General features: G+C 50.9%; 1 protein-coding gene across 2 annotated transcripts in view; it reads left to right on the top strand.

Annotated features, from left to right (window-relative positions):
* Positions 1-24,803, top strand: part of LOC144507684 (adhesion G protein-coupled receptor E3-like) — a 78,393-nt gene that overhangs the window by 36,375 nt on the left and 17,215 nt on the right. The window contains exons 8-11 of one of the 2 annotated variants that reach the window (XM_078234875.1): positions 3,704-3,823; positions 11,207-11,400; positions 20,731-20,901; positions 23,938-24,132. In XM_078234875.1, coding sequence (XP_078091001.1) covers positions 3,704-3,823; positions 11,207-11,400; positions 20,731-20,901; positions 23,938-24,132 — 680 coding nt within the window. The remainder of the gene's footprint in view (positions 1-3,703; positions 3,824-11,206; positions 11,401-20,730; positions 20,902-23,937; positions 24,133-24,803) is intronic. The other variant, XM_078234876.1, reaches the window with a different exon arrangement.

Raw genomic sequence — 24,803 nt, 5'->3', positions numbered from 1 at the left:
CGGGTTCAAGGTGAGGGGGGCAAGGTTCAACACAGATGTCAGGGGGGACGTATTTTACACAGAAGGTGGTGGGGGCCTGGAATGCACTCCCAAGCAAGGTGATTGAGGCGGACACGCTGGGATCGTTTAAGACTTATCTAGATAGCCACATGAACAGACTGGGAATAGAGGGATACAAACAAATGGTCTAGTGGGCACATGAGCGGCGCAGGCTTGGAGGGCCGAAGGGCCTGTTCCTGTGCTGTATTGTTCTTTGTTCAATTTAGCATGGCCAATCCACCTTATTCGCACATCTTTGGACACGAAGGGGCAATTTAGCATGGCCAATCCACCTTATTCGCACATCTTTGGACACGAAGGGGCAATTTAGCATGGCCAATCCACCTAACCTGCACATCTTTGGACACGAAGGGGCAATTTAGCATGGCCAATCCACCTAACCTACACATCTTTGGACACTAAGGGGAAATTTAGCATGGCCAATCCACCTAACCTGCACATCTTTGGACACTAAGGGGCAATTTAGCATGGCCAATCCACCTAACCTGCGCGTCTTTGAATACTAAGGGGCAATTTAGCATGGCCAATCCACCTAACCTGCGCGTCTTTGAATACTAAGGGGCAATTTAGCATGGCCAATCCACCTAACCTGCACATCTTTGAACTGTGGGAGGAAACCTGAGCACCCGGGGGAAAGCCGCACAGACACAGGGAGAACGTGCAGACTCTGCATAGTCACCCAAGGCCAGAATCGAACCCGGGTCCCTTGCAGCTGTGAGGCAGCAGTGCTAACCACTGTGGCACCATGCCACAATTAAATGCCATGACCTTGAGACAATACTTGCTCGAGTTGTTTCTGAGGAACAGATGTAATCATGGAAGTGGTGCTGAATCATTGAACTGCAGGAAGTCCGGTCCATCACACCCGTCGATTGGTGCTGGGTTTCCTCATTGCTGCAGTCACTGGGCTAAGCAGATCTAAGTCAGGCAGAGTTCCTGTTTCTGGCAACTAGAATATCATTCGTTGGAGAATGGTCAAGCTTGAACATTGATCGAGAACCCTCCACCCTCTAACGCAACCGCAAGCCACATGCAGGGCAGGATTTTCCAGCCACGCTCGCACCCAAGGCTGGAAATTCCCGACGGAATGTCAATGGATTTTTGCATGGTCCGCTCCCCACCCGCTACGATGCCCATGGCGGGCGGGACAGGAAAATTCCACCCTCAATGTTCTCACTCAGACATGTGCCAGCACTCCGGCGACCTCAGTACGTCTTCCAGGCCAATGACCCCACTGCAGTTCTGAGGGAGCTCTGCACTGTTGGAGGGGCCTTCGCCAAAGCCCCTTGAACTGAAGTTCTCCCCACCATCCCCCCTGCCCTGCCCTCTCATATGGAAAGAGCATCTCAAAGTTCGATATTGGAGAAGAGTTCTCCCCTGGTCAATATTTACCCTGAGAAAAATATCGACAACGGATCATCCAATCAATTTATTTTCATTGCTGTTTTTGGCTGGGAGCTTACTGCGTGACAATCGACTGTCCCGTTTTCCACTCGCCATCCTGACTTGGAAACAAATAGGCCATTCCTTCACTGTCACTGCGTCAAAATTCTGGAACTCCCTCCCTAACTGCACAGTGGGTGCACCTACACCCCAGGGACTGCAGCGATTCAAGAAGGTGGCTCACCACCACCTTCTCAAGGGGCAACTAGGGATGGGCAATAAATGCTGGCCCAGCCAGCGACGCCCATGTCCCATGAAAGATTTTTTTTTAAATGCATGTCATTGGCTGTAAAATGCTTAGGGCCAATCTAAGGGTTACGGAAGACATGAAGAATCATAGAATCTCTACAGTGCAGAAGGAGGCCATTCGGCCCATCGAGTCTGCACCGACCACAATCCCACCCAGACCCGATCACCATAACCTCACATGTTTACCCTGCTAATTCCCCTGACACCAAGGGACATCTTAACGTGGCCAATCCACCTGAACTGTACCTCTTTGGATGAAGGTAATAAGTCTGTAAGATATAGGAGCAGAATTAGGCCATTCAGCCCATCGAATCTGCTCCGCCATTCAATCGTGGCTGATAAGTTTCTCAACCCCATTCTCTCACCTTTTCCCCATAACCTTTGACCCCCTTACCAATCAGGAACCTATCTATCTCTGTCTTAAAGACACTCAATGACCCGGCCTCCACAGCCTTCTGTGACAATGAATTCCACAGATTCACCACTCTCTGGCTGAAGAAATTCCTCCTCATCTCGGTTCTAAAGGGTTGTCCCTTTACTCTGAGGCTGTGCCCTCGGATCCGAGTCTCTCCGACCAATGGAAACATCTTCCCCGCGTCCACTCTATCCAGGCGTCTCAGTATTCTGTAAGTTTCAATGAGATTCCCCCCTCATCCTTTTGAACTCCATCGAGTACAGACCCAGAGTCCTCATACGTCAAGCTTTTCATTCTGTAATGATGTATCAGCAAGTGTTTTGTGCTCAGATTTCTATACTGTGGCCTGAATTTAATATCTTCTAATACAAAGATAAGGGTGTTATCACTGAACCATTGGTAAGCCATTGAACCATGCGACTAACACAGCTGAAAGCTGTGATTGGTTCCAATCCCTCATTGGTTAAGTTTAAAGTTTATTTATTAGTGTCACAAGTAAGGCTTATATTAATACTGCAATGAAGTTACTGTGAAATTCCCCTAGTCGCCACACTCCGGCGCCTGTTCGGGTACACTGAGGGAGAATTTAGCACCCTAACCAGCACGTCTTTCGGACTGTGGGAGGAAACCCACGCAGACACGGGGAGAACGTGCAGACTCCGCACAGACAGTGACCCAAGCCAGGAATCGAACCCGGGTCCCTGGTGCTGTGAGGCAGCAGTGCTAACCACTGTGCCGCCCTGTGGTTCAGCTGGAGAGGACCCATATTGTCACCTCGGATGGGAAAAGCGACGTGTAGCCCGTCAGCTGCCCCTCGCGCCATATTTTCTTTAGCTCAAAGAAAATCCTCGAGGCGGGTCCCATGATGTCGTGCTGGTGGGACAGGCTCTGCACAAGGCTGTCCCACCAACTGCCTGGGGGCCCCGACGGATTGGAGTGTCATTTTTAAACCTCCGCCCCCCCATCCCACCCCCTAACCTCCCAAACGGAAGTCCCTCCCAGCAAAGCCCTTGGAAGTGCTCAGGGTGCTACCCAGGGAGGGACCCTCTCCCCACACCATCCTGCCCCGCTCCCCAGGGTCTGTACTTACTCATGCACCCCCCAATGCGTTCTCTTTGCCATTCTGCCCATTTGTAACCACTTGTCAGGATCCGGGGCGGCGGGACGTTCCACCGTCAGGCGGGAGGCGGGGGGGGGGGGGGAGGGAGGGGGGCTTTTGTACGCCTTGGGTGGCGGGTTTTCCAGCAGTGAGGCCCATTAGTTATCTGTAACTGAATTTTTACGTGGGGTCACTGCACTGCAGGAACCCTGTTACACCACTTGAGGGGGAGCCATGGGGACAATCGAGCGGGGAAATCCCACCCGCAGAAAACCCGTTTTGGGACACCCCTTCACCCCTGCCCACCAAAAGCAGGGGTGGACTATTAGCCCCCAACCCCATCAATAAGGACAGGCAAACTTGTGAGAGAGAGAGAGAGAGGCAGGACAATTTGTTTTGACACTGTGTACTTCACAGGGTCTTATTTTTTCTCTTAGCTCTCAAGATCCAGGTGTCCGGTGGGCAAAATAAAACGGAGGGTGAGGTGGTGGGACTGCAGGTCTGGAATAACACAATGGAGATTAACTGGAAAACAATCGCTGGACAAAATAACTCCGGTAAGCCTATTTTGCCTTTTCCAATATGGTTTGTATTTTCCAGCCCTTGCTTGTTTAGAAATGCTTCACCGTTTTATAAAGGCGGCCATTATTCACGTTGGCGTGCATGAAGAGGTCCCATAAGCCTCTCCACCTCTCGCTCCTCCGCCAAGATGCTCCTAAACACCTGCCCCTTTGACCCACCTTCCAGTCAGCTTTCCCAACACACTCAGGGCAGGGGATTTCCAGTCCCGTCCACCGCAGGGATCATAGGATCCCTACAGTGCAGAAAGAGGCCGTTCGGCCCATCGGGTCTGCACCAGCTCTCTCTGACAGAGTACCTTATCTAGGCACTTTCCACCACCCTATCCCAGTAACCCCACACATTTACCATGGCCAATCCACCTAACCTGCACATTTTTGGACACTCAGGGGCAATTTAGCACGGCCAATCCACCTAACCTACACATCTTTGGACACTCAGGGGCAATTTAGCACGGCCAATCCACCTAACCTACACATCTTTGGACACTAAGGGGCAATTTAGCATGGCTAATCCACCTAACCTGCACATCTTTGGACGTCAGGGGCAATTTAGCATGGCCAATCCACCTAACCCCCACATCTTTGGACACTAAGGGGCAATTTAGCATGGCCAATCCACCTAGCTTACACATCTTTGGACACTAAGGGGAAATTTAGCATGGCCAATTCATCTACCCTGCAACCTCAAAGGCCAGACAGGAAATTTTTCAGGCCAGCAACAAGGCCGTTGACTTTGGACAGGAAGTCTGGGATCAGAAAATCCCCTGTCAGGAGGACTTCTTTGTGTTAATCTGGAATTCCCAGCCCCTAATGGCATGGGGAAAAATAGAACTTCCAGGATTGTGACCGGCGGATTTTTGTTAGGTACGGATAAGCGGAATAGATTGTCAGTTAGTCTCAAGGCTGGAAGCAGAGAGTGGGAGTGGCGGCCATTTTAAGAATTGTTGAACTAGAGGCAAGCTTTCTTCTCAGCCATGGCTTCATGGTCATCTTTAGACTTTTAATTCCAGATTGTTACTGAATTTAAATTTTGCCACCTGCCATGGTGGAATTTGAACCCTTGTCCCAGAGCTCAGGGATTGATGGAGAGTCTTTGGCCAGAATTCTCCAACCTTGCCCGTGGCTGGGATTTTCCAGTCTCACTGTGGTGAACAGAGTCTTGTCTGAGTATCAAATTCACCGTTCTCACTAGCAGTGGTGGCATGGCGTATGAGATCATGGAGAGGCCTAGTGGTATTATCGCTAGACTATTAATCCAGAAACTCAGCTAATGTTCTGGGGACCCCGGGTTCGAATCCCGCCACGGCAGATGGTGGAATTTGAATTCAATAAAAAAAATAAGGAATTAAGAATCCATTGTCGATTGTCAGAAAAACCCATCTGGGTCGCTGATGTCTTTTAGGGAAGGAAATCTACCATCCTTACCCAGTCTGGCCTACATGTGACTCCAGAGCCACAGCAATGTGGTTGACTCTGCCCTCCAAGGGCAACTAGGGATGGACAATAAATACAGGCCAGCCAATGATACCCATGTCCCACGAATGAAGTTTAGGACGAGAAAAAGTTAAAGTTAATTTATTAGTGTCACAAGTAGGCTTACATTAACACTGCAATGAAGCTACTGTGAAAATCCCCTAGTCGCCACACTCTGGCGCCTGTTCAGGTACACTGAGGGAGAATTTAGCACGGCCAATGAACCTAACCAGCACGTCTTTCAGACTGTGGGAGGAAACCAGAGCACCCGGAGGAAACCCACGCAGACACGGGGAGAACGTGCAAACTCCACACAGACAGTGACCCAAGCTGGGAATCGAACCCGGGTCCCTGGCGCTGTGAGGCAGCAGTGCTAACCACTGTGCCTCCATGCTTCCAGAACAAAGCCATCTCAGAGTACCAGTCGGTAAAAAGATTTTGCCACAGGTCAGCAAGGCCACTAAAGAAAGGCAAATCAAGAACGAGAGTTTATTTTTAGACGGATAGAGTTGAAAATTAGGGAAGTTGTGTCAAAACAGGATAGAACCTTGGTTAGACCACACTGTGTGCGGTTCTACTCAGAGACAGTGCAGAGGGTGCAGAGAAGTTTTAGAGGGATGAAAATTGAAGAAGTTGTGCTAACCTAGTAGCAAATCTTCCAGTATTATGTGCAGTTCGACTTGTTGTCATATATAGAGGCGAGAATGCAGAGATGTTACGTAAGGGTTCAACATGAATGTGTGAGCGTCTGGGAAATAGTAACATGCTGGGTCATTTTTAGCTTGAGGGAGGCAGGCTGAATAAGAGGATGTGAAGTTGAGATATTGATCAAGAGAGGGAACGGGGAAGTGCCTTCAAGAGGCCACCAGTAGAACATAAGTCACCATGAAATCCAGGCGGAGAATTCAGAAAGAATTCCTTTACCCCAGAGTATGGTGAGAATGTGGAAGTTGCCACCACAGGAACTGGTTGAAGTGACAAGCATAGATTGATTTCAGGGGAAGCTAGATAGAGGAGGGGGAGGGGTTAAGAGGATCGATTTTGATGAGATAAGGTTCAGTCAAAGCGTAAACACCATCATGAAAGAAATTGACTCTTTCTGTGCCATATATCCTAAGACCATGAGACATTGGGACAGAATTAGGCCACTCGGCCCATCTGCTCCACCATTCAATCATGGCTGATATTATTTTCTCATCCCCATTCTCCTGCCTTTTCCCCATAACCCCTGATCCCCTTATTAACCAAGAACCTATCTATCTCTGTCTTAAAGACACGCAATGACCCGGCCTCCACACCCTTCTGCGGCAAAGAGTTCCACAGATTCACCACTCTCTGGCTGAAGAAATTCCTCCTCATCTCTGTTTTAAAGGATCGTCCCTTTTGTCTGAGGGTGTGTATCCTAAGTCTTCCTATGATACACGGGGGGCACGGTGGCACAGTGGTTAGCACTGCTGCTTCACAGCACCAGGGACACGGGTTCAAGTCCAGCCACAGGTCACTGTCTGTGTGGAGTCTGCACGTTCTCCCCGTGTCTGTGTGGGTTTCCTCCGGGTGCTCCGGTTTCCTCCCACAGTCCAAAGATGTGCGGGTTAAAGTTAAAGATTGTTTATTAGTGACAAGTAAGGCTTACATTAACACTGCAATGAAGTTACTGTGAAATTCTCCCAGTCGCCACAGTCCAGCGCTTATTTGGGTCAATGCACCCTAACCAGCATGTCTTTCAGAATGTGGGAGGAAACCGGAGCACCCGGAGGAAACCCACGCAGACACGGGGAGAACATGCAAACTCCACACAGACAGTGACCCCAAGCCAGAATCGAATCCAGGTCCCTGGCGCTGTGAAGCAGCGGTGCTAACCGCTGTGCCACCGTGCTGCTCATGTTAGGGTTAGGTTGATTGGCTATGCTAAATTGACCCTAGTGTCAGGGGGATTAGCAGGGTAAATATGAGGGGTTACGGGAATTGGGCCTGGGTGGGATTGTGGTCGGTGCAGACTCGATGGGCCGAATGGCCTCCTTCTGCACAGTAGGGTTTCTATGATTCTATTTCTATGATACCAAAGGAGCACCGGTACGGTAACACAGCAGAACATGGACGAGGGGTGGGGGTGTACGGACACGCAAAGGGGGTGACTCTACTTGCCCCATCTTTCGTTTAGTTGCGCCGTTACTCTCCTGACATCACCAGTAGACGATCATCACTCGGTGTGCCCCTCGGTGGGACAGCTCTGCGACTTTTTGGGCAAGAGGCCTTATCTGTAAAGACTTCAACTTGACCCTTCCAAGCTGAGACTCGGCTAAACGGTGTTTACTGTGAATGACACGTGTCCCTTCGATCCCTAATCGTGGCAGGCTGGAGATTGCACCGAGCTAGCAGCCAACACCCAACTCCCATTTGTAACAGCCTACTTATTGTCAGGAAATAGTAATTTAATCCAGGCATGCTGTTGCATACTCTTAGTTTATGGACATCGTTCTAAATAAAACAGAAAATGCTGGAAAATCTCAGCTGGTCTGGCAGCATCTGTAAGGAAAGAAACCAGAATTAACCTTTCGAGTCTGCTTTTGAATTAATTTGATTTGATTTACTATTGTCACGGGTACTGGGATACAGTGAAAAAGTATGATGGGCGGCACGGTGGCACAGTGGTTAGCACTGCTGCCTCACAACACCAGGAATCCGGGTTCGATTCTGGCTTCTGTCTGTGCAGAGCTGCGCGTTCTCCCCGTGTCTGCGTGGGTTTCCTCCGGGTGCTCCGGTTTCCTCCCACACTCCAAAGATGTGCGGGTTAGGTTGATTGGCCATGCTAAATTGTCCCTTAGTGTCCCAAGATATATAGGGGTAAGTGTGTGGGGTGATGGGAATAGGACCTGGGTAAGAGTCGGTGCAGACTCAATGGGCTGAATGGCCTCTTCTGCACTGTAGGAATTCTATGATATTGTTACTCACGCGCTATACAGACAAAGCATACCATTCATAGAGTACATAGGGGAGAAGGAAAGAAGAAGCAGACTCTTCATCAGAGTTAAAGATAGGGAGGAATGTGTTGGAATTTTTACATTTTCTTTATTAATATTTTAATTGATTTATTTGTGTCAGATTTGTGTCTGAGTGTAGGGTAACAAAGTTTGCTGACGACACGAAGATAAGTGGGAAAGTGAATTGCGTGGAGGAAGCGGAAGGTCTGCAGAGAGATTTGGATAGGCTGAGTGAGTGGGCGAGGATCTGGCAGATGGAGTATAACGTTGGCAAATGCGAGGTTATTCACTTTGGAAGAAATAATAGCAAATTGGATTATTATTTAAATGGAAAAAAATTACAACATGCTACTGTGCAAAGGGACCTGGGGGTCCTTGTGCATGAGTCGCAAAAACTCAGTCTGCAAGTACAACAGGTGATCAAGAAGGCAAATGGGATGTTGGCATTTATCGCGAGGGGGATAGAATATAAAAGCAGAGATGTCTTGCTGCATCTGTACAGGGCATTGGTGAGGCCGCAGCTGGAATACTGTGTGCAGTATTGGTCCCCTTACTTGCAAAAGGATATATTGGCATTAGAGGGAGTGCAGAGAAGGTTCACCAGGTTGATACGAGAGATGAGGGGTGTAGATTATGAGGACAGATTGAGCAGATTAGGTTTGTACTCGTTGGAGTTTAGAAGGCTGAGGGGGGATCTTATAGAGACCTATAAGATAATGAAGGGGCTGGATAGGGTAGAGGTGGAGAGATTCTTTCCACTTTGAAAGGAAGCTACAACTAGAGGGCACAGCCTCAAAATAAAGGGGGGTCAGTTTAGGACAGAGTTGAGGAGGAACTTCTTCTCTCAGAGGGTGGTGAATCTCTGGAATTCTCTGCCCACTGAAGTGGTGGAGGCTACCTCGTTGAATATGTTTAAATCACGGATAGATGGATCGGTAAGGGAATTAAGGGTTATGGGGATCAGGCGGGTAAGTGGAACTGATTCACTTCAGATCAGCCATGATCTTATTGAATGGCGGGGCAGGCTCGAGGGGCTAGATGGCCTACTCCTGCTCCTATTTCTTATGTTCTTATATCGGGGTGGGACCTGGGTGAGATTGTGGTCGGTGCAGACTCAAATGGGCCGAATGGCCTCTTCCTGTACTGTAGGGTTTCTATGATTCTATGATTCTATGAAGTAGGCTTACATTAACGCTGCAATGAAGTTACTGTGAAAAACCGCTAGTCACCACACTCCGGCGCCTGTTCGGGTACACTGAGGGAAAATTTAGCACGGCCAATGCACCCTAACCAGCACGTCTTTCGGACTGTGGGAGGAAACCGGAGCACCCGGAGGAAACCCACGCAGACACAGGGAGAATGTGCAAACCCCGCACAGACAGTGACCCAAGCCGGGAATCGAAGCCAGGTCCCTGGCGCGGTGAGGCAGCAGTGCTAACCACTGTGCCACCGTGCCACCGTAGCCCATATAGGAAGAGGTGGAACAGCTGGAAGGGATTGCGGCAAAGATGTAGCAAAACTTAAGAACAAGTCAGAGACGGCCCAGTGGGGGAGGGAGACGGGGGGATTTCCCATTGGGATAAACTAAATGTTTGGGAAAAATTGAGAAAAGGTTACAATGGAGGAGAAAGGTCACAGTCTAAAGTTGTTGAACTGTTTATTAAATGAAGATTATTTGGACATTATCTGTAGCTGTACAGTTAGGCCTCATTTAGAATATTGTGTACAATTCTGGTCGCCACGCTACCAGAAGGATGTGGATGCTTTGGAGAGGGTACAGAAGAGGTTTACCAGGATGTTGCCTGGTCTGGAGGGGTTTAGCTATGGGGAGAGGTCAGACGGAGGTTGAGGGGTGAGCTGATAGAGGTTTACAAGATTATGAGTGGCATGGACAGAGTGGATGGTCAGATGTTCTTTCCTGGGGTAGAAATGTCAATTACAAAGGGACACAGGTTTAAGGTGCGTGGGGAAAAGTTTAGAGGAGATGAGTGAGGCAAGTTTTTTTACACAGAGGGTGGTGAATGTCTGGAACGCGCTGCCCGGGGAGGGGGTGGGAGCAGGTACGATAGCGGCATTTAAGGGGCAACTAGACAAATACATGAATAGGATGGGAATGGAAGGATACGGACTCTGTAAGTGCAGACGGTTTTAGACATCATGATCGGAGGGCCGAAGGGCCTGTTCCTGTGCTGTGCTGTTCTTCGTCCTTTATTACCCTGTTGCTCATTGCTGGAGTTTGCTCTGGGTGTAGGGGCTGCTATGTTTCCATTGGCTACGAGTCAAAAGTATTTCATTGGCTGTGAAGTGCACCGGGACATCCTGAGGTTGTGGAAGGCGCTATAGAAATGCAGGTCCACAAATGCGCTTGTCACCGATATCCAGAACAAATTTTCTGTGAATGACAGCGAAGGATTGTTGTAAAGGTTTGGAAACATTCCGCCGTTGGAGAGGGTAAAATGGCCCGAATTCTCTGATCAAGGGTCTCAATCCGTATTTCCAAACCCGGCGAGTCAGTACTCGCTTAGCTTCCTCCGATTTTTCAGGCCAATCTTCCAATGAGGATCCCGCAGATCTCAGCGCAGGAAACCTCCGAGATATATTGGCCAGGATTTTCCTACCACCCACACTGGAGGAATCTTACTATCCAGCCAACCGCAAACTACTCACCCTCCCCCCCTACTTTGACCTTCCTCTCCCCCCCCTCCCCTCCACCCCCACTGCCTGTTTACCAGCATATTTGGCGTGGGGGGGAGGGGTGAGGGGGAAGGGTGGGTGCAGGGGTAGGTCCAATCTCTAGCTATCCGGAGATGTGGCCAGTGTACTGTCGGCAGGGCCTAGAGTCAGATCCACTGCTGTCACGAATGTCTTCATTTTCATTAATGTTGGGACAATTACGCTCCGTCAGATTTTGCCGCCGTCTCCTTGCTCGTATTCAGCGACCTGGAATCCATTTTGAACAGCGAGCTACACGGAGAAGGGAGTGAAGTGGCTGAGGGGACTGTCCCGTTAAACTCCAAGGTGATAACAGTCACCGTCAGCAACAAAGCAGCCAGTCACCAACTGACGGAAGTGGTCAGTTTTACACTGGAACTCAACCAGGTCTGTATACAAGACTAATCCTGCCCTCATCGCTTTTTCACTGCTTAACTGGGAAATGGCAGTCAGGAGCCGGAATAATGGCCAAAAATACTGATGCGAGAATCCAAAAATTCCTAGCCCCGAATTGGGTTTCGAGGACTTCCAGCCAACAAGATCCCACCTTCCCCCCCACCGCTCCCGCCCCACCTCCCCGCAACTCCTGACTTGTTCCTTCACTGTCACTGGACCAAAGCCCTGGAACTCCTTCCCTAACAGCACTGTGGGTACACCGACACCACTTGGGCTGCCAGGGTCCGAAGGAATCGCATTGCCACCACGTTCTCAAGGGGCAATTAGGAATGGGCCGTAAATGCTGGCTTAGCCCACATCCCATGAATGGTGCCACAGTGGTTAGCACCACGGCCTCACAGCGCCAGGGACCCGGGTTCAATTCCGGCCTCAGGTGACAGTGTGGGGTTTGCATGCTCTCCCCATGTCTGCGTGGGTTTCCTCCGGGTGCTCCGGTTTCCTCCTACAGTTCAAAGATATGCAGGTTAGCTGGATTGGCCATGCTAAATTGCCCCTTTGTGTCCAAAGATGTGCAGGTTAGGTGGATTGGCCGTGCTAAATTGCCCCTTAGTGTCCAAAGATGTGCAGGTTAGGTGGATTGGTCATGCTAAATTGCCCCTTAGTGTCCAAAGATGTGCAGGTTAGGTGGATTGGCCATGCTAAATTGCCTCTTCATGTCCAAAGATGTGCAGGTTAGGTGGATTGGCCATGCTAAATGGCCCCTCAGTGTCCAAAGATGTGCAGGTTAGGTGGATTGGCCATGCTAAATGGCCCCTCAGTGTCCAAAGATGCGTAAGTTAGGTGGATTGGCCATGCTAAATGGCCCCTCAGTGTCCAAAGATGTGCAGGTTAGGTGGATTGGCCATGCTAAATTGTCCCTCAGTGTCCAAAGATGTGCAGGTTGGGTGGATTGGCCATGCTAAATTGTCCCTCAGTGTCCAAAGATGTGCAGGTTGGGTGGATTGGTCATGCTAAATGCATGGGGTTACAGGGACAGGGCAAGTGGGGAGGGCCTGGGTAGGATGCTCTTTCGAAGAGTCGATGCAGACTCAATTGGCCGAATAGCCTCTTTCTGCACCAGAGGGATTCTATGAATAAAACAGACCGAGGAAAGCAGCGGGTCTGGTACCTGGTCTGGATTAGCTGGGCAGTTGGTGTTCTAATTGATCTCTTGTTTCCTGCAAGGAATAACAACATTTATGTAACACCCTTAATGTAACGAGAAGTCCCAGGGTGCTTTGCAAGAGTGTTACTAAACAAATGTCACGTCGAGTTACGTAAGGAAACATAGAAACACAGAAACTAGGAATAGGAGGAGGCCATTCAGCCCATCGAGCCTGTACTGTCAACAATCCCACCCAGGACCTATCCCTGTAACCCCACATATAGAAACACAGAAAGTAGGAGGAGGACATTCAGCCCTTCGATCCTGCCCCGCCATTCATTTTGATCATGGCTGATCATCAAATTCAATATCCTGATCCCCCTTCCTCCCATATCCCTTGATCTCTTTCGCCCCAAGAGCGATATCTAATTTCTTCTTGAAATCACACAACGTTTTGGCCTCAACTACTTTCTGTGGGAGTGAATTCCACACATTCACCACCCTCTGGGTGAAGAAATTTCTCCTCACCTCAGTCCTAAAAGGTTTCCCCCTTATCCTCAAACTATGACCCCTAGTTCTGGGCTCCCCCCACCATCTGGAACATTCTTTCTGAATCTATCCTGTCTAGTCCTGTTAGAATTTTATAAGTTTCTATGAGATCCCCTCTCACTCTTCTAAACTCCAGTGAATATAATCCTAACCGACTTAGTCTCTCCTCATATTGACAGACCTGCCATCCCAGGAATCAGCCTGGTATTCATGGAATCATAGAATCCTACATTGCAGAAGGAGGCCATTCAGCCCATCTGCACCGACCACAATCCGCACCGCCCACAATCCCACCCAGGCCCTATTCCCATAACCATCCAGTCATTATATGGTGACGAGTGTGTGTGCAGTAAATAGATGCTGACAATGTGATCGCCATTGACTATGAAGTCGCACAGAGGCTAAGAGACAAAGAAAGGGAAATAAAAGCAGATTGCTGGAAGTATTCGTCAGGTCTGGCAGCATCTGTGCAGAAAGAAACAAGAGTTAATGTTTCCGGATGTGACGCTTCATCAAACTTTCCCCGTAGAACCTCTACAGAGCAAAAGGAGGTCATTCAGCCCATCGAGTTTGCACCGACCACAATCTGCGTGGGTTTCCTCCGGGTGCTCCGGTTTCCTCCCTCAGTCCAAAAATGTGCAGATTAGGTTGATTGGCCAAGCTAAATTGACCCTAGTGTCAGGGGATTAGCAGGGTAAATGCGTGGGGTTATGGGAATAGGGTCTGGGTGGGATTGCAGTCAGTGCGGACTCGATGGGCTGAATGGCCTCCTTCTGCACTGCCGGGATTCTATGATTCACCCAGACCCTATTCCCGTAACCCCACATATTTACCCTGCTAATCCCCCTGACACTAAGGTCAATTTAGCACGGCCAATCCACCTAATCTGCACGTCTTTCAGACTGCGGGAGGAAACTGGAGCACCCGGAGGAAACCCGCGCAGACACGAGGAGAATGTGCAGACTCCACACAGACAGTGACCCGAGCCGGGAATCGAACCCTGGAGCTGTGAGGCAGCAGCGCTAACCACTGTGCCACCATGCTGGCCATTCTGAAGAACAACCGGAATCGGTGCCTCTGTTTTTTCCCTCTCCGCAGATGCTGTCAGACCCGCTGAGTGTTTGCAGCACTTCCTGTTTTTGTCAGGTTTCCACTGTCTGCGGTATTTTATTTTTACTGCAGTGAAGATTGGGAGGTCAGCTGTGGTTTGGAGCAATAGACAAGAGGGGAGGTCACTGGGCACCAGCCTTGAGGCAATGTCAGAGGAAGTGATATTTCATCAATATTTCTGGTTAATTCCGTTACTCATCGTTTCACATCCGTTATCACTTCACTGGAACTGGTGATCAAAGGAAACTCATTAATTACACAGGGTAGAGGGAGCTTTACTCTGTATCTAACCCCGTGCTGTACCTGTCCTGGGAGTGTTTGATGGGGACAGTGTAGAGGGAGCTTTACTCTGTATCTAACCCCGTGCTGTACCTGTCCTGGGAGTGTTTGATGGGGACAGTGTAGAGGGAGCTTTACTCTGTATCTAACCCCGTGCTGTACCTGTCCTGGGAGTGTTTCATGGGGACAGTGTAGAGGGAGCTTTACTCTGTATCTAACCCCGTGCTGTACCTGTCCTGGGAGTGTTTGATGGGGACAGTGTAGAGGGAGCTTTACTCTGTATCTAACCCCGTGCTGTACCTGTCCTGGGAGTGTTTGATGGGGGACAGTGTAGGGGGAGCTTTACTCTGTATCTAACCCCGTGCTGTACCTGTCCTGGGAGTGTTTCATGGGGACAGTGTAGAGGGAGCTTTACTCTGTATCTAACCCCGTGTTGTACCTGTCCTGGGAGTGTTTGATGGGGACAGTGTAGAGGGAGCTTTACTCTGTATCTAACCCCGTGCTGTACCTGTCCTGGGAGTGTTTGATGGGGACAGTGTAGAGGGAGCTTTACTCTGTATCTAACCCCGTGCTGTACCTGTCCTGGGAGTGTTTGATGGGGGACAGTGTAGAGGGAACTTTACTCTGTATTTAACCCCGTGCTGTACCTGTCCTGAGAGTGTTTGATGGGGACAGTGTAGAGGGAGCTTTACTCTGTATCTAACCCCGTGCTGTACCTGTCCTGGGAGTGTTTGATGGGGACAGTGTAGAGGGAGCTTTACTCTGTATCTAACCCCGTGCTGTACCTGTCCTGAGAGTGTTTGATGGGGACAGTGTAGAGGGAGCTTTACTCTGTATCTAACCCCGTGCTGTCCCTGTCCTGGGAGTGTTTGATGGGGGACAGTGTAGAGGGAGCTTTACTCTGTATCTAACCCCGTGCTGTACCTGTCCTGGGAGTGTTTGATGGGGACAGTGTAGAGGGAGCTTCACTCTGTATCTAACCCCGTGCTGTACCTGTCCTGGGAGTGTTTGATGGGGACAGTGTAGAGGGAGCTTCACTCTGTATCTAACCCCGTGCTGTACCTGTCCTGGGAGTGTTTGATGGGGACAGTGTAGAGGGAGCTTTACTCTGTATCTAACCCCGTGCTGTACCTGTCCTGGGAGTGTTTGATGGGGACAGTGTAGAGGGAGCTTCACTCTGTATCTAACCCCGTGCTGTACCTGTCCTGGGAGTGTTTGATGGGGACAGTGTAGAGGGAGCTTCACTCTGTATCTAACCCCGTGCTGTACCTGTCCTGGGAGTGTTTGATGGGGACAGTGTAGAGGGAGCTTTACTCTGTATCTAACCCCGTGCTGTCCCTGTCCTGAGAGTGTTTGATGGGGACAGTGTAGAGGGAGCTTTACTCTGTATCTAACCCCGTGCTGTACCTGTCCTGGGAGTGTTTGATGGGGACAGTGTAGAGGGAGCTTTACTCTGTATCTAACCCCGTGCTGTTCCTGTCCTGGGAGTGTTTGATGGGGGACAGTGTAGAGGGAACGTTACTCTGTATTTAACCCCGTGCTGTACCTGTCCTGAGAGTGTTTGATGGGGACAGTGTAGAGGGAGCTTTACTCTGTATCTAACCCCGTGCTGTACCTGTCCTGAGAGTGTTTGATGGGGACAGTGTAGAGGGAGCTTTACTCTGTATCTAACCCCGTGCTGTACCTGTCCTGGGAGTGTTTGATGGGGACAGTGTAGAGGGAGCTTTACTCTGTATCTAACCCCGTGCTGTACCTGTCCTGAGAGTGTTTGATGGGGACAGTGTAGAGGGAGCTTTACTCTGTATCTAACCCCGTGCTGTCCCTGTCCTGGGAGTGTTTGATGGGGACAGTGTAGAGGGAGCTTTACTCTGTATCTAACCCCGTGCTGTACCTGTCCTGGGAGTGTTTGATGGGGACAGTGTAGAGGGAGCTTCACTCTGTATCTAACCCCGTGCTGTACCTGTCCTGGGAGTGTTTGATGGGGACAGTGTAGAGGGAGCTTCACTCTGTATCTAACCCCGTGCTGTACCTGTCCTGGGAGTGTTTGATGGGGACAGTGTAGAGGGAGCTTTACTCTGTATCTAACCCCGTGCTGTACCTGTCCTGGGAGTGTTTGATGGGGACAGTGTAGAGGGAGCTTCACTCTGTATCTAACCCCGTGCTGTACCTGTCCTGGGAGTGTTTGATGGGGACAGTGTAGAGGGAGCTTTACTCTGTATCTAACCCCGTGCTGTCCCTGTCCTGAGAGTGTTTGATGGGGACAGTGTAGAGGGAGCTTTACTCTGTATCTAACCCCGTGCTGTACCTGTCCTGGGAGTGTTTGATGGGGACGGTGTAGAGGGAGCTTTACTCTGTATCTAACCCCGTGCTGTACCTGTCCTGGGAGTGTTTGATGGGGACAGTGTAGAGGGAGCTTTACTCTGTATCTAACCCCGTGCTGTACCTGTCCTGGGAGTGTTTGATGGGGACAGTGTAGAGGGAGCTTTACTCTGTATCTAACCCCGTGCTGTACCTGTCCTGGGAGTGTTTGATGGGGACAGTGTAGAGGGAGCTTTACTCTGTATCTAACCCCGTGCTGTCCCTGTCCTGAGAGTGTTTGATGGGGACAGTGTAGAGGGAGCTTTACTCTGTATCTAACCCCGTGCTGTACCTGTCCTGGGAGTGTTTGATGGGGACAGTGTAGAGGGAGCTTTACTCTGTATCTAACCCCGTGCTGTACCTGTCCTGGGAGTGTTTGATGGGGACAGTGTAGAGGGAGCTTTACTCTGTATCTAACCCCGTGCTGTACCTATCCTGGGAGTGTTTGATGGGGGACAGTGTAGAGGGAGCTTTACTCTGTATCTAACCCCGTGCTGTACCTGTCCTGGGAGTGTTTGATGGGGGACAGTGTAGAGGGAGCTTTACTCTGTATCTAACCCCGTGCTGTACCTGTCCTGGGAGTGTTTGATGGGGACAGTGTAGAGGGAGCTTTACTCTGTATCTAACCCCGTGCTGTACCTGTCCTGGGAGTGTTTGATGGGGACAGTGTAGAGGGAGCTTTACTCTGTATCTAACCCCGTGCTGTACCTGTCCTGGGAGTGTTTGATGGGGACAGTGTAGAGGGAGCTTTACTCTGTATCTAACCCCGTGCTGTACCTGTCCTGGGAGTGTTTGATGGGGACAGTGTAGAGGGAGCTTTACTCTGTATCTAACCCCGTGCTGTACCTGTCCTGGGAGTGTTTGATGGGGGACAGTGTAGAGGGAACTTTACTCTGTATTTAACCCCGTGCTGTACCTGTCCTGAGAGTGTTTGATGGGGACAGTGTAGAGGGAGCTTTACTCTGTATCTAACCCCGTGCTGTACCTGTCCTGGGAGTGTTTGATGGGGACAGTGTAGAGGGAGCTTTACTCTGTATCTAACCCCGTGCTGTACCTGTCCTGAGAGTGTTTGATGGGGACAGTGTAGAGGGAGCTTTACTCTGTATCTAACCCCGTGCTGTCCCTGTCCTGGGAGTGTTTGATGGGGGACAGTGTAGAGGGAGCTTTACTCTGTATCTAACCCCGTGCTGTACCTGTCCTGGGAGTGTTTGATGGGGACAGTGTAGAGGGAGCTTCACTCTGTATCTAACCCCGTGCTGTACCTGTCCTGGGAGTGTTTGATGGGGACAGTGTAGAGGGAGCTTCACTCTGTATCTAACCCCGTGCTGTACCTGTCCTGGGAGTGTTTGATGGGGACAGTGTAGAGGGAGCTTTACTCTGTATCTAACCCCGTGCTGTACCTGTCCTGGGAGTGTTTGATGGGGACAGTGTAGAGGGAGCTTCACTCTGTATCTAACCCCGTGCTGTACCTGTCCTGGGAGTGTTTGATGGGGACAGTGTAGAGGGAGCTTCACTCTGTATCTAACCCCGTGCTGTACCTGTCCTGGGAGTGTTTGATGGGGACAGTGTAGAGGGAGCTTTACTCTGTATCTAACCCCGTGCTGTCCCTGTCCTGAGAGTGTTTGATGGGGACAGTGTAGAGGGAGCTTTACTCTGTATCTAACCCCGTGCTGTACCTGTCCTGGGAGTGTTTGATGGGGACAGTGTAGAGGGAGCTTTACTCTGTATCTAACCACGTGCTGTTCCTGTCCTGGGAGTGTTTGATGGGGGACAGTGTAGAGGGAACGTTACTCTGTATTTAACCCCGTGCTGTACCTGTCCTGAGAGTGTTTGATGGGGACAGTGTAGAGGGAGCTTTACTCTGTATCTAACCCCGTGCTGTACCTGTCCTGAGAGTGTTTGATGGGGACAGTGTAGAGGGAGCTTTACTCTGTATCTAACCCCGTGCTGTACCTGTCCTGGGAGTGTTTGATGGGGACAGTGTAGAGGGAGCTTTACTCTGTATCTAACCCCGTGCTGTACCTGTCCTGAGAGTGTTTGATGGGGACAGTGTAGAGGGAGCTTTACTCTGTATCTAACCCCGTGCTGTCCCTGTCCTGGGAGTGTTTGATGGGGACAGTGTAGAGGGAGCTTTACTCTGTATCTAACCCCGTGCTGTACCTGTCCTGGGAGTGTTTGATGGGGACAGTGTAGAGGGAGCTTCACTCTGTATCTAACCCCGTGCTGTACCTGTCCTGGGAGTGTTTGATGGGGACAGTGTAGAGGGAGCTTCACTCTGTATCTAACCCCGTGCTGTACCTGTCCTGGGAGTGTTTGATGGGGACAGTGTAGAGGGAGCTTTACTCTGTATCTAACCCCGTGCTGTACCTGTCCTGGGAGTGTTTGATGGGGACAGTGTAGAGGGAGCTTCACTCTGTATCTAACCCCGTGCTGTACCTGTCCTGGGAGTGTTTGATGGGGACAGTGTAGAGGGAGCTTTACTCTGTATCTAACCCCGTGCTCTCCCTGTCCTGAGAGTGTTTGATGGGGACAGTGTAGAGGGAGCTTTACTCTGTATCTAACCCCGTGCTGTACCTGTCCTGGGAGTGTTTGATGGGGACGGTGTAGAGGGAGCTTTACTCTGTATCTAACCCCGTGCTGTACCTGTCCTGGGAGTGTTTGATGGGGACAGTGTAGAGGGAGCTTTACTCTGTATCTAACCCCGTGCTGTACCTGTCCTGGGAGTGTTTGATGGGGACAGTGTAGAGGGAGCTTTACTCTGTATCTAACCCCGTGCTGTACCTGTCCTGGGAGTGTTTGATGGGGACAGTGTAGAGGGAGCTTTACTCTGTATCTAACCCCGTGCTGTCCCTGTCCTGAGAGTGTTTGATGGGGACAGTGTAGAGGGAGCTTTACTCTGTATCTAACCCCGTGCTGTACCTGTCCTGGGAGTGTTTGATGGGGACAGTGTAGAGGGAGCTTTACTCTGTATCTAACCCCGTGCTGTACCTGTCCTGGGAGTGTTTGATGGGGACAGTGTAGAGGGAGCTTTACTCTGTATCTAACCCCGTGCTGTACCTATCCTGGGAGTGTTTGATGGGGGACAGTGTAGAGGGAGCTTTACTCTGTATCTAACCCCGTGCTGTACCTGTCCTGGGAGTGTTTGATGGGGGACAGTGTAGAGGGAGCTTTACTCTGTATCTAACCCCGTGCTGTACCTGTCCTGGGAGTGTTTGATGGGGACAGTGTAGAGGGAGCTTTACTCTGTATCTAACCCCGTGCTGTACCTGTCCTGGGAGTGTTTGATGGGGACAGTGTAGAGGGAGCTTTACTCTGTATCTAACCCCGTGCTGTACCTGTCCTGGGAGTGTTTGATGGGGACAGTGTAGAGGGAGCTTTACTCTGTATCTAACCCCGTGCTGTACCTGTCCTGGGAGTGTTTGATGGGGACAGTGTAGAGGGAGCTTTACTCTGTATCTAACCCCGTGCTGTACCTGTCCTGGGAGTGTTTGATGGGGACAGTGTAGAGAGAGCTTTACTCTGTATCTAACCCCGTGCTGTACCTGTCCTGGGAGTGTTTGATGGGGACAGTGTAGAGGGAGCTTCACTCTGTATCTAACCCCGTGCTGTACCTGTCCTGGGAGTGTTTGATGGGGGACAGTGTAGAGGGAGCTTTACTCTGTATCTAACCCCGTGCTGTCCCTGTCCTGAGAGTGTTTGATGGGGACAGTGTAGAGGGAGCTTTACTCTGTATCTAACCCCGTGCTGTACCTGTCCTGGGGAGTGTTTGATGGGAATATCAATGTACTGAGTGAATGTTGCACTGATTGGCCATGGTTCAGTCTTGTGGTGGGTGCTGGGTGTTTCGGACGATGTTTAACAGAGTTTATTCTTGTGTACAGGAATATAAAGGCACCGAGGATGTAAAGTGTGTGTACTGGAAGAGGACAGCAGTGGATAGTTTCTGGTCCTCAGAAGGCTGTACCATGTTTGGCGTTAATCAAACGCATGTCATGTGCCAATGTAACCATCTGACCAGCTTTGCCATTCTAATGGCACCAATCGAACTCGAGGTAAATCTGGACTCAAACTCGGTTTGGGGGGGGAGGGGGGAGGGTTGAACACGCCTGGTTCCCCTAATCCGTAACAGCTCTCTGTTCACACTGGGACTCAGCAGGTACAGAGTCAGGAGGTTGGGTTTTTCAAATCCGGATTTGTCTCCAATAGTCGGAGAGACTCGGATCCGAGCGCGCAGCCTCAGAGTAAAGGGACGGCCCTTTAGAACCGAGATGAGGAGGAATTTCTTCAGCCAGCAGGCGGTGAATCGGTGGAACTCACTGCCACCAGAACCAACCAAGAGCCTATCTACCTGTGTCAAGGTCATTGGGCAGAATTTAACCGGCCTGTCCGCCCGAGGTTCGTACGATCCCGTGCAATGCCAACAGAGAATGCCATTTTCCGAGCCTCGCCCGCCCCCGGAATCGGGGAGGGCGTACCGGTAAAATTCCAGCCATTGAGTGTATTTGAGACAGAGATAGATAGGTTCTTGATTGGTCAGGAGATCAGGGGTTATGAGGAAAAGGCAGGAGAATGGAGTTGAGAAACTTATCAGCCATGATTGAATGGCGGAGCAGGCCCAATGGACAACATTTTCCTGTCCTGTCCACCACGGGATTCGTAGCGGGCGGGGACAGATGTGTAAAGGTCAGTTGACCTTGGGTGCAGATTTCCAGCCTTGGGGTGAACGCAGCTGGAAACCTCCAAATGACCAATCCTAGGTCGGGTGGCCTGTGCTTCTATATCTCATGGTCTAATGGCTTCAGAGAGTTGAGCAGAACAATCTAGACTGATGCAGCCTGTGCAGTATTGAGGGAGAGCCGCACTGTCGGGAGAGCCGCACTGTCGGGAGTGCCGCACTGTCGGGAGTGCCGCACTGTCGGGAGTGCCGCACTGTCGGGAGAGCCGCACTGTCGGGAGTGCCGCACTGTCGGGAGTGCCGCACTGTCGGGAGTGCCGCACTGTCGGGAGTGCCGCACTGTCGGGAGAGCCGCACTGTCGGGAGAGCCGCACTGTCGGTTGAGTTGTTCAATCAATTGTCCTCTCAGCTGAAGGTCAAGGACCCCGAATCTCGAAGACATGGGGGGGCGGGGGGGGAGTTAAACCCAAGCATTGACCTCAATCTCAGAATCCACACCATTGGTCTTTACCAGAATCAATGAATGTGTAAACTCAGCCAAGAGTCAAACATTCTGTTCTCTCACTGCCCTGTCCAATCTCCCAAGGTTACTGTCCACCCAGGGACCATGACATTGGCGGCTGTTTACTCAACCAGCCAGCCTCCCCTGTTACAGTCCCTGGCACAGCCCATGCCAACCCAACAGAGGAGCGGGGGTTCCAACCAAATCTAGGGTGTGTAAATAGAAGATAATATTTCACAATTAAGTTCAATCTTTCTCTCCCTCACCCAGTGAGTTGGCAATGGAGCCGGTGTGTGGAGGCTTCTAATGTAGCTACAGCAACGCAATGGTTCTGACTGACCAGGAACCTCTCCCAGTTTTACCCACTGCCAAAGAATCCCGACAGCGCAGAAAGAGGCCATTCAGCCCATCAGGTCTGCACCTATTCTCCGACAGAGCATCTTATCCAGGCTCTATCCCCATAACCCCACATCTTCTCCCACAAACCTGCACATCTTTGGACACTGAGGGGCTATTTGGCACGGCCAATCAACCTAACTTTCACATCTTGGGACTGTAGGAGGAAACAAAGAAGAACAAGAACAAAGAACAATACAGCACAGGAACAGGCCCTTCGGCCCTCCAAGCCCGCGCCGCTCCCCGGTCCAGGATTGAATCCTGAATCCAGGATCCCCGCCCACTTTTCCAGCCTATCTACATACCAATATCCTATCCACCAATATCATCACAACCTATTAACTATCCCCCCCCCCCATTTCAGACCATGTGATCTCCAGGGAGAGGCGAAAACCCAGAGTGAAAACCCCAGGGCCAATATGGGGAAAAAAAAATCTGGGAAATTCCTCTCCGACCCCCTGAGGCGATCGAAACGAGTCCAGGAGATCACAATGGCCCCGATCGGAAAATGCTTCCCAACCCTAGTCATTTCCACTTCCACGAACACCATATGAACTCCCTGCCCCCGAGACAGGTTCCCAACTATCCGCAGTCTCGCTCTGTACTGGCACCAGCAAGATGATCATAGAATGAAGCCTTGAAACGAGAAACAAAGAACAATTTGCCCGCGCCGCTCCCTGGTCCAAACTAGACCACTCTTTTGTATCCCTCCATTCCCACTCCGTTCATATAGCTGTCCAGATAAGTCTTAAACGTTCCCAGTGTGTCCGCCTCCACCACCTTGCCCGGCAACACATTCCAGGCCCCCACGACCCTCTGTGTAAAATATGTCCTTCTGATATCTGTGTTAAACCTCCCCCCCTTCACCTTGAACCTATGACCCCTCGTGAACGTCACCACCGACCCGGGGAAAAGCTTCCCACCGTTCACCCTATCTATGCCTTTCATAATTTTATACACCTCTATTAAGTCTCCCCTCATCCTCCGTCTTTCCAAGGAGACGAGGAAACAGGAGCACCCGGAGGAAATACACGGGGAGAATGTGCAGACTCCACACAGACACCCAAGGTCGGAATTGAACCCGGGTCCCTGGCGCTGTGAGGCAGCAGCTAACCACTGTGACACCCTTAGTTTGCCCTTAATCCCAAGACATTTGGTATTGAGGTGGAGACACTAACTCACTTTGCCACAAGACCTCCAGTTGATTAAGTTCACCAGGGAATTCAATAGAAACATTTTTACCCAAACAGTGATTGGAATACGAAACTTTCTACTGGTGGGGGAGTTGTTCTGTTGAGTACAGATGCGTCTAATGGGTGTCTAGATAAATAGATGAGGAAGAATGGAGTCAAAGATTATGTCAAACATCAGTCTGGGCCAGCTGAACTGAATGGCCTCATTCTGTGCTGTACATTCAATGTATTTCTGTCAGAGTGTTCCTACACAGTGCCAGACAGCTGTTGCCAGGCAGGGTTTTACCCCCTGGCTGTGATTCTCTCTTTCTTCTCGCTGCAGGATGACTTTGCCCTGACGGTGATCACCTATGTTGGGCTCACCATCTCCCTGCTGTGTCTGGCAGCCTCGATCATTGTGTTCACCAAGTGTCACTCCATCCAAAACTGCAACACCACCGTGCACCTGCACCTGAGCATCAACCTCTTCCTGGCACAGATTCTTTTCCTGATAGGATACAAAGTGATAGGAAACAAGGTGAGGAAGCCCCATCTGTAGGCCGCATCCCTGAGTCCAGGCAGTGGGACCAGGATTCCCCTGGGTGTCACAGGGCCTGTCTGTCGCCACAGGGCCTGTCTGTCGCCACAGGGCCTGTCTGTCGCCACAGGGCCTGACAGTCACCACAGGGCCTGTCTGTCAGCACAGGGCCTGTCTGTCACAACAGGCCCTCTTTGTCTGTATCCACAGGGCCTGTCTGTCGCCACAGGGCCTGTCTGTCGCCACAGGGCCTGTCTGTCACTACAGGCCCTCTTTGTCTGTATCCACAGGGCCTGTCTGTCGCCACAGGGCCTGTCTGTCACCACAGGCCCTCCCTGTCTGTCACCACAGGGCCTGTCTGTCACCACAGGCCCTCCCTGTCTGTACCACAGGGCCTGTCTGCCGCCACAGGGCCTGTCTGCCGCCACAGGGCCTGTCTGTCGCCACAGGGCCTGTCTGTCACCACAGGGCCTGACAGTCACCACAGGGCCTGACAGTCACCACAGGGCCTGTCTGTCACCACAGGGCCTGTCTGCCGCCACAGGGCCTGTCTGCCGCCACAGGGCCTGACAGTCACCACAGGGCCTGTCTGTCACCACTGTGCCTATATGCCTGCCTGTGTGTCTGTGCGTCTGTTATTGGGCGGGATCGTACGGCCTCGCTCGTCCCGA

The sequence above is a fragment of the Mustelus asterias genome, chromosome 19 (assembly GCF_964213995.1).
Source record: "Mustelus asterias chromosome 19, sMusAst1.hap1.1, whole genome shotgun sequence".
In the NCBI taxonomy this organism is placed as follows: Eukaryota; Metazoa; Chordata; class Chondrichthyes; order Carcharhiniformes; family Triakidae; genus Mustelus; species Mustelus asterias.
This window is presented reverse-complemented; position numbering and strand designations above follow the sequence as displayed.